The following is a 10,856-nucleotide window of genomic DNA, read 5'->3' as shown; positions in this document are numbered from 1 at the left end:
AGCTAATACAAAAAGAGAATATGTTTGATCAACCAGATTATTTTTTTTAGGAAAGTAAGTTCAAACTCATTTCTCTTGCTGAGAAGAATGGATCAAGAGGAACTTTAAAATGAAGTCCATATACTGTAGAATAAAAAACGTAAAATTTCACAGTGGCGCTAATAAATTGGAAAGTACTGGATATTCCCAGGAAACCAAAAGTGGGAGGTGTGGAGAGACTTGTTTGATTCACTACATTGAAGTAAGGTATGGACTCACTAGGCTCATTTGAACCTACAAACTGTGCACATCAATGGTAGGAAAAAGACAAAAAAGCATTTTTTTTGTGGCCAAAAATAGGTGTTTAGTTTGGAATATAGACCAATACAGTGCATATGTGTAATACATAGCAGCAAGTTCAATAATATGTACATAACAGATATAGGATTACACGTATGTTTTTTCATAAAAATAACAAAGAAGCAATAATCACATAGGTGTTGTAGTTGATTAGCGATCCATTAGCAGACCAACAGTAGTTGTAAGTAGATGTAAGTATTTTTTGTGTTTGGATGTTTAGTGTTAGGTTATAGTAACCAACGCATTTTGCCTGGATTGGGTATATTCCATAACCGTTATCATATGGCTAGTAAATGGTGTAGATATTAGATAAATAGTCAAAGAGTTATTTTTTAAGGTCATTGGAAAAAACAATAAGAAAATATTTATTTTCAAAAAAATCATGCTGTACCTAATGTAGTACAGTACAGGAACTTGTAAGGCCTGAGGTAATCTTGTCTCTAAACTCTAGTGGTCAATAACCGAGTATGATCTGTTTCCTCACCTCTTTGAATACTAATGGTTTCCATTTCATGTAGATAGTAAAAAGCAAGAACTCTCAAAGAGACTCAATATCTTGTCAGTGATATGTTACCATGAGGTGCAATGTTCAATATTCTGAACATGATTCACACTTTTGATTTCTGTGGAATATCCTGTACTTTGGACTGATTCAACTTTTATTTTATTGTCACTATTTGTTAAATATTTACATCTGTGGATGCATAGTACCATCTTCAGTAGGATAGTGAATATTTGTATATTCTGCTAATTCCCAATTATTTGTATCTTATTGTATCTTATTGTTCCATAAATACACTCTTTTTTATATATTTTTAGGAAAATGTAATAAAATAAAGCTGTTTTAAACCTGCTTGTTTTTTTGGATTATTTATTAAGTTTTGACTTTTTCTTCCAAGCTTTTAATCAAATCATAGTTTTTAAATTATAAAAAACTAAATCATGTCAAGAGGCCTAGGGATACAGATCAGCTGCGTTTTACATGGGCTCCCTGATCTGGTTCTGTTACAGTGTTACCACTGTAGGAGATGTGATTTCTCTGTGGACTGACTCTATTTGGGGGCACCTGAAAACGGCTTCCAGAACCAAAGGGAAGGCAGATTTTTGTGCCACAGGAAACCTATTTGAAAGTGAGTGGCTATCTTCCTGATTTGGGCTCTTTTCCTTCTCAATTAATGCAGCTTATGATTTGAAAAGTTTTTCACTATATTACTGTGCACTTTGGAAGAATATCCCACGTTACTTGGAACTTTGCTCTATTCTATATACTTTACTGCTGGTTAAGCAAAGAGATACAATCCTAACAGATATAGGCAGTTTTATCCTGCTTTCATTTCATGATTGTGGATATAAGCTTTTTGGCAATTAGTGTATTAAAGTATTTAGTGGCGCAGTTTTGGAAAGTATTTATTTATGTCGAACTGTGCTTCATTTACCATATTTTATGGCTAATTAAAGATCTGGGATAACATCTTTTGTTTCAAGCACCTACATCTCTCTGAAGTGCATATATCATTCATCAGGCACCAATATACAATATATACTGTCCTTATTTGTTCGATAGTGCTTTCAGTATGGATACATTTGTGGGTAAACATTATGCTTCCACAACCGGCAAACAAAATGCTAAACAAAAATCTCAGAAGTCTACTCAAACATCTGACTCCTCTTCCCCTCCATCGCCTTCAGTATTACAACTTCCACATTCTATAGAATTTTTTGGGGGGAGAGGATTTAGGGGCGCAGCTTGTACTTTCTCAGCCTGATTATGCTCAGGATCCTATTCAGATGGCAACTGAAGTTTCCAAAATTTTGTTGCCATACTTTGATAAAAAAATCTATTAAATCTACTCTTGCAGCAATATCTTCCAATACCCAGTGCATTGGTAAGTTGGAAAGAGGGGTCAGCGACCTGGAAGATCAATTATTAGCATCTAATACTAAAGTCTCTGCTCAGGAAACATTACTCACTTCAATGGAAAGCAAGCTTGAAGATTTGGAAAACAAAAGTAGGAGCTTCATTGGCATTCCTGAATTTTTTAAAGGACATGATCTTATCAAATATCTTACTACAAGTGTGATGATAGCATTGAATTTGCCCCCCCCCCCCCTCCCCCAGCTCACCACACTGCATTGAGAGAGCTCATCGAATAGGCCCTGAACATCATATTACTAACCAGCGGCCTTGTCCTGTCATAGTCAAATATTTTGACTATATAGATAAGGAATCTATCTTGGAAGCTTATAGGAAAAATCATGACTTTCATGTTGAGGGTTTTAAAGTTCCTATGTTTCAGGACTATTTAGCAGTAGTCACTCAGAAACTGAAGAGTTTTACCCCAGTTTGTAAGTGTTTGGTGGAATCAGGAGTACGTTTCTCATTGTTATATCCAGCCAAGCTTAAGGTTTTATGGCAAGGCAAAACAAACATTTTTGAAGATTCTTCCGATGTGATTCAAACCGTACAATTTACAGCTGCTCCCTCTACAGACCATTTAGATCATTGATGGTTAAGATATGATATATTTTCCTTTTTTCTTTTTCCTTATAATGTTATTTCAACTTTATAATTGTTCTTTATGCAATTTATAATGCAGATGTTGATGCTAACTTTGCCCTTTTTTCAGTTTTGGCACCCCTTTGTTGGTGGATCCCAACAGCAGGCGTTTATAGGCTATTATAAAAAAAGGAACAATGTTCATTATATTTTGAAGTGTTTATGGGATTTTTGCCAGTCTCAGGGAAATTATTTTTTAAGCCTTTTAATAGTCTTGATGTGAAATGGTATTTATTCTGTTTTTGGAATTCTATTCTGAACATTTTTTGGATGGCTGCTGACCACTTGCTGGGATGGTCATGGCCTTTTTTGGCAGTTTTATTTGATAAGATTCAGGTCATATTTTGATCCTCCATGATAAATTTTATGCCCAACCCAGTACTGGTCTGTGATAAAGAGCAGACCCATTTAAAACTTGTCTTGTGGAATATAGCAGGTCTTAATTGTCCCCAAAAAGAAAAAAAGAATAGGTACATTTTAAAAAATTATTTACAATTATAGTATAGTATTTTTACAGGAAACGCACTGGAAGAAAGGACAAATGTTACAACTGAAAGCTTCTTGGGTAGGTGATGTCATATAAACTACCTATAAGGCTAAAACAAGAGGTGTGGCCATACTTCTTAGTAAACAATTGTCATACAGGATTATTTCAACTGAATTATGCAACTGGATATGGCGGTGTGGTTTATACCCTTTGTTGATACATGTTAGACCTGACCCTTCTACTCCTGAACTAAAACGTCTTTTAGTACAAATACCATTGGTAGATGCATGGCGTTTTCTACATCCATCAGAGAAAGACTACACTTGTTATTTGAAGGCTTATTTTCTAGAATAGATTATGTACAACTAACAGAATCTTTGCTATCAGAGGTGACGGAGATATCTAAAGGCAAATTTACACTTTCTGATCATGCTCCACTGAGTATGAAGTTAGGATTACAGCAAACAATTACAAATTTATATGGAGATTTCCAACTTATCTCTCTAACTCTTCAAGCTTTAAGGCTCATCTTCAATCCCATAGGGCTAATGGTCCACATTATAATTTGGCCGGCTGGGATACTCTGATTCTACTGTGGCATACTATGAAGGCAATGATGAGAGGATATATCATGGAATTTACTTCACAGAGGAATCGGGAGTACTATAAACAGTATAAAGTTTTCTAGAATCAAATTCCACATTCATATAGATTATATCTTCAACCTCCTGATAGTGAAACTAAGAAAGCTTGGCAAGAGGCGGTACCTCAATTAAATGCTCATATAGCTACCCGTCTTAACACCCAGGCCTTGTACACAAAGCACAAATTTTATAGATGAAAGACTCAGTCAGATTTGCTTTTGAGTGTGTTGGAAAGGGCCAAACTACCTAAACTCCCGACAGAAGGTAGAGAACATTTAAATGCTCCAATATTGGAAAATGAAGTTTTTCGTAATATAGGATCTTTAGCGTCTAATAAAACTCCAGGCCTGGATGGCTTTTCAGCTGAATATTATAAAAATTTGACACAAGAAATTTGCCCCCTATTAACAGAAGTTTATATTTGAATTATATCACCATACTTTATTTCCTGATTTTAATGAAGCATATACTACTTTAATACCTAAACTGGGAAAATATCTCCATCTACTTGCTTCTTATAGGCCCATTTCTCTTTTGAATTGTGACTACAAAATTTTAGCTAAGATAATAGCCAATAATAGACTACAAACCTTTCTTCCGACTATTTTAACTAGAAACAGACATTCTACCATAGGCATTCGAGAAGCTATTACAGCCACTGTCCAAGCTAAATGTCACTCTAATGTAAAATCTATGTAAGTTTGGTTATGCTGAAAAGGCCTTTGATAAAATAGAATGGCCTCTTTTGAATGCCATATTGCCTGCACGGGCTTTTGTGCAAATATTTTCCACCTATGTACAATATATATAAACTTGTCCAACTACAAAATTATTTATTAACGGTGATCTATGTAATTCAATAACAGTGTATAGGGGAACCAGACAGGGTTGTCCTCAGTCTCTAATTTTGTTCAACCTGCTCTGGATTCTCTATTTTTAGACTCATTACTGCGTTTTACAGGTATCCAGGTGGGTTCTTGTACTTTAAAATTGACTGCTTTTGCAGATGATTTATTATTATTATTATTATTATTATTATATATCTAATCCTAAACAGTGTTTAACGCCTATTTTGGAGCTGAATTTGCAATATGGTCTCATTTCAGGATATAGCTTTAAGCTTTAAATTTAACTAGATATGTTCAACCAGTATGGAGTGCACGTAACCGATTTATTTGGTGCAAGAAAAAGATAAACTATTTGGGAGTTAAAATGCTAAAAATCCTCATATTATTTATACATTATTTATTTATTATATCACATTATCACATTTATCACATTATATATTTATTATATACACAAAATATGGTACCTTATTATTAGGATGTTGACTTAAGACATTTCATGGGGCGTATATTTCTCTGCATCGAGCATATCTGATGGGTATTAGCTCCATTAGTAAGTGTCTTAGATGTATGTATGATTTATATGATGCCTTTTAGAATTGCTCTACAATAACATGATTTTGGCACTCAGTTGCACATTACATTACCTTATCACTAACAAATGATGTACCTTTGACACCTGAATGAGCAATCTTGGGCATCATTGAATTAAAGGGGCAAAAATTATGAGGGAAAGCATGACTTTGTTGTCCATTCTCTCTCTAGTGGCCAAAGAAACCATATTACATACGTGGATGGACTCCGATCCACCCACGTTAAATCTCTTCAAGGAAAAACTTGATTTTGTATTCAAGATGGCTTGGATTAAGGCCTCGATGGATGGAGAGTCTGAAGTTTTGAGATTCTTTGAAACTTGGGAATCTTATATTGATACTCAGTCACTTCTGATTAAACAACAAATAGTGAGAACCTTTGAACATAGTACACAAAAGAGTCCTTGCTAATTACCCTCCTAAATTAATAAGAACAGCTTGACTATGTTAATAAAGTAAAAGTCTGTTTGATTGATTTCATTTTTGTTGTATAACGTTTGACTGTACTATTGCTTTTTTTTATAACCATTTTGTTGTGTTTATTTGTATTGTTTTGTAATAGTACATCATTCAATAAATAAAAAAAAAAATATAAAAAAAAAACTAAATCATACGACTACAGGGTTTAAATAGCTAGTGCTGAACTCTTCCATTGTTTATTCCAGCACTGTAAACTTTGCAGTTGAAAAAATATTGGGCTGTTCTGCTAAAAGGTTATAGTTTAGAAGCAGTTTTAATTTTCTCATACCCAAATGTCGGTTTAAAAAATTGAAGATTAAAGAGTTTTGTTGTTATAGAGAGCTTTTTGTAAATGATTTATGATGATTATGTGTATTTGTTCTTAAACCTAATGTCAAGCCATCTGGGAAGGATGATAAAGTTCGGTAGCTATAAAAGGAAATTACCATGTAGTTTGATTTTGTATCTTAAGCATTTTTCTGCAGTGTTTTCAAAGATGCAGTGGGGTTTGTTTTACTAAGTTAATGAAGTTCAGGTTTTTCACTTGGCTAGGATACTTCAGCACACATCTGATCATATGCCAAAAGAAGGGAACTGAAAGCTTACATTATGAAACTTTTTTTGCAGTTTGCAAAATAAAAGTATTGTTTTCTCACTCTGCAAGGGATGATTCACTTTATTCATTTTACACTTCTTTGCAACTCTTTGGGTTTTCTTTGCAATTGTAATGTTCACCACATTCACTAAGTTAGGTGAGTTATCATATTAGGAATGATGATATACTTTGATACATAAACAGTCTAAACTTGTAGGCAGTAAAGAAATTTTTACACATAACAAATTGAAATAAAAAGTTCTATTAGATGATTAGATGGATAAAGAAAGAAATAGACATTGAAAACGTCAATGCTGCTGAGATAAAATATTTATTTTTGTTGCTTATGTGGGCTGCTACGGATTCTACATAGTAAGGTTATACAGGTAAAATAACTTTAGTTAGATAAGTTAAGAGACTGATTTATTGACTGGGCTTATTGCTTGTCCTTTCCTTGCCTAAAGTAGTAAGAAGAAGACTGGTCCTGACTTTGCCCTCCCTGTTGATTTCCGCTACTTCCTTGGGTCCGCTGGCCTCCAGCTTGGCTCTGCTGGCTGCTGCTAGTGTCTTGGCTTTGCTGTCCACTTCCTTGCTGGTATCCACTTCCTTGTTGGTATCCACTTCCTTGCTGGTATCCACTTCCTTGTTGGTATCCACCAGTTTGCTGTCCACTGCTTTGATTTTGGCTGCTTCCCTGACTTTGTTGCCCAGAGCCCTGGGTTTGTTGATCATTGGTTTGGCTTTGTTGACCAGAGGTTTGACTTTGGCCACTGGTCTGCCCACTAGTTTGGCCACTGGTCTGGTCACTGGTTTGGTCACTGGTCTGGCAACTGGTCTGGCCACTGGTCTGGCCACTGGTCTGGCCACTGGTTTGGGTACTGGTCTGGCCACTAGTTTGGGTACTGGTCTGGCCACTGGTCTGGTCACTGGTTTGGCCACTGGTCTGGCCACTGGTTTGACCACATGTCTGGCCACTAGTTTGGCCACTGGTCTGGCCACTAGTTTGGCCACTGGTCTGGCCACTGGTCTGGCAACTACTTGGGCCACTGGTCTGGCTACTAGTTTGGCCACTGGTCTGGCCACTAGTCTGGCTCTGCCAGTGGCTGGTTTGGCTACCGGTCTGCTGATCACTTGTTTGATTGCCGCTCTGGCTCTTGTCATAGCCTATATCACTCCAGGAATCCTGTAAAACACATAAACACAATGTGAGCATATAGACAATATATATTTACAAGCATCAAACAGTTCCCATGTACCTACTTTTCTCCACGTGTGACTACACATTTTTAACAATGTATATTTTATTTGTCAAACTACAGTTCAAAAACACAATTTTCTTTTACAATGAATATTTCCTCATCTATGATTGTATATAAAATACGTAAAAATACAGCAAATTGTACAGTAAAAATAATGTATGTAATCAAGTTATTAGTTTAAATACCAGAACTTACCACATTCGGTTTGTTGCTAGAGGGCTGTAAATAAAAAAAAGTAGAAATAGGAATACAATTAAAATGTATTCTTTTTTTACATGATTTTTAAAACCAGCTGCAATGTGCATCTATAGCTTTCAAAAGTGGTGATCATGGCTGGAAAGAACAATGATCAGTCACTCAGTTTAAGTAAATGGATCTTCTTATTATCACCTGTTTTGGTGGTACAACAATCAGTCTCTGGTTGCCTTCATATAAAACTGATCTCCATTTTATAAATGAGGCAACTTGAAAAGTTTATATCAGGAAAAAAGTGAACTATCATCTGATCACCATTTCTTTATAAATGGACCCCTATGTATTTATGTAGTTGTTACAAAAACAGTTGATCACATGTTCTATTAGAAAACTGTCATGGATATAATTGTTTTGTAAAATATGTCATGTGATATTAATAGGGAGAGAAATAATAAGAGCTATAGCCAGCCACAGCAGTTTACCAGGTTTATCTTTCAGGTGAAGCATTGAGGTCATGTGTTGGTATGTTACCAAAGTATACCAATAAGTATGTTTTTTTTAATTTTTTTAGCCTGAAAAACAAATGCAGTTGCCTCACACAAGGACAAGTAAGTGGCAATGTATTTAAGTATACTCTACATTTTCCAGTGCTCTTATTTATTCATTTATTTTACATGGATTCAGAATTGAGGCGATTATGCTGTCCAATACCATGAACATGTGTCAATGCAAAGTCAATAAAAAGCTAAATTGGAAATAATCCTAATATATTACACTATCATTTTTAGGACCTATGTGTTATTTTCTTACCTTCTTGGATGGGTTTGGTGCTAGAAATAAAAAGAGAAATACGTGTTTATTTGAAATGGAAAAACTAATGATATATTTAAAAAAAAAAAAAACTTGTCTTATAAGAATAACTATTAGAAGTTGACTAGTTGGTAAAAGCCACAAGAACACTTTTCATACACAGGGCCTATTTTTAAACATTCAATGTATAATGTATTCAATATAAATACCTACCTCCTTCCATTGTGGTGGATAAGGTTTATTAGTTCCTTTTAAGGACTGGCAAAGTAAAACCTAGGGATAAATTAGAATAATGTTACCAAAAAGAAAATACAGCAAAATAAAACCTGGACCTGGATGCTTTGCCATATCAAAGATTGGCACCAGTTGGAGCTAGATTCAGAAACCTCTCTTATTTTTTCTCTTCCCTCTTACCTATTATTAGTTTTTTTCTTTTTTATCTGATTACCTTCTGCAATTATAGTTTGAAAAAAAAATGGTGTATTCTGAGTGTCCATTCTTCTAGTAATTATTGGAATTATTTGTAGGATACTGTTTGGTTTGAGTGGATATTTGGGGTATGGCACCTTGTTTTTTACTATTTACTATTATCATTTTTACTATTTGTTGTATGCCTGCAAGTAGTTGTTCTTAAATTATTTACATTTAAAAAAAAAATCTAAATGGGAAAATTAAGCTGGGGAATAAAAGTTTGACATCATTTTTTGTGGAGGTATTTAATAAATATAAGCACTGAATGGGCAGATAGCTCAAGGTTTGGGTATGTGTCTCATTTATTACACTTGAATCAGTTATGGATAGCTGTAAGCAAAAACAGAAACACTAATGATGACTGAAGTTCCATACAAATGTTCACTTATTCTGTAAGCATGAAGTTGAATTAATAATGCTGCAGTTCACTCATAATGATGCCTTTATCATGTATGGTCAGGAATGGAAGGCTGCTGATCCCTGATGTAATCAAATCTGTGTGCATTTTAATTAGTTTGATCTGGCTGTACAATTATGCTAATTTTGTATATTTGTGCAAAAAAGCCTCAGCAAAAAGCACAGCAAAAAAAGTTAATGGGTCTATGGTATGTTAAATAAATCATTAGTATTGTTCTTCTTTCAGAGCAAGACAATATAAAACAAAAAAAAATTATTTCTAGACCAGTCAGAAATAATGAAGAATACAAATGTTGTGGTCATGGTGAATTATAGCACATTCACATATTAAAAATCAACTATCTAGCTTGCCACTATAATATAAAGAGATTGAAGGATATTTATGTAACTGATTTAATCAAGGATTACAGTCTGGGAATTTGTATTTAGTTTTTTCAGTAATTGCTTGTCTAATTATGTCTTCAGCGTCAAAATGAAAAAACTATTAATTGCAAAATGGTATAAACTACTTGTACATGCACTACTTGCAATCCAGTTCTCTGAAGTTTATTGGCTGATGTTCTGTTTTTTTAAGTGCCAAGATTAGTAAGGTTTTAAAGTAATCATCATGTTAACACTAATTCCTGTACAGGTATAGGGTATGATTCTGCTGTTATTTTTTATTTATTGACTTGTAAGTTAGTTTGCTGTAATGTATATTATACCTTAAGCAATAACAAAAAAAATGAAAATCTCCAATGCGTAATTTGGATTTAAAATAAATATGCAATTACACTACCTTTTACTATGTAACGCATGTAACGCATGGTAAATAAATCCTTATAATCCACAATGGTAAAATGCATATGCTTGGTTGAGCATCATATGAAAAGTTGATGAGTGCATAGCGAAGGCTACTTACCCTGTGCAGGTAGAAGTCAGCTGTGAATTTCCAGTGTCTGTAGCCATCTATTTATACTGTAAAAATAGGTGTTGTTGAAAGCGCCTAAACACTATGGAATTTAGCCCAGCAAAGGCGTGTCCTGCAAAATTATACTGCCATAAATATTACATAGGGATTGTGCAGGACTCATTAAGAATAATAGCTACACAAACACTGGAATGGAACAGTTAAAGTAAACCGCAGGATAATAATAGTTATTTCAGATGTCAAATAATGGGTATGATTATGTCAATTTTGTGGGA

General features: G+C 34.4%; 1 protein-coding gene across 1 annotated transcript; it reads right to left on the bottom strand.

Moving 5' to 3' along the window:
* Positions 1-6,941: 6,941 nt before the first annotated feature.
* LOC140342339 (uncharacterized) lies at positions 6,942-10,611 on the bottom strand. Its single transcript, XM_072428490.1, has 5 exons — positions 10,573-10,611; positions 8,997-9,056; positions 8,784-8,803; positions 7,974-7,997; positions 6,942-7,702 (listed from the first exon to the last, which is right to left on the bottom strand). The coding sequence occupies exons 2-5, from the start codon at positions 9,004-9,006 to the stop codon at positions 6,956-6,958; spliced, it is 801 nt and encodes a 266-aa protein (XP_072284591.1). The 5' UTR covers positions 9,007-9,056; positions 10,573-10,611; the 3' UTR covers positions 6,942-6,955.
* Positions 10,612-10,856: the final 245 nt, after the last annotated feature.

The sequence above is a fragment of the Pyxicephalus adspersus genome, chromosome 12, assembly GCF_032062135.1.
Source record: "Pyxicephalus adspersus chromosome 12, UCB_Pads_2.0, whole genome shotgun sequence".
In the NCBI taxonomy this organism is placed as follows: Eukaryota; Metazoa; Chordata; class Amphibia; order Anura; family Pyxicephalidae; genus Pyxicephalus; species Pyxicephalus adspersus.
This window is presented reverse-complemented; position numbering and strand designations above follow the sequence as displayed.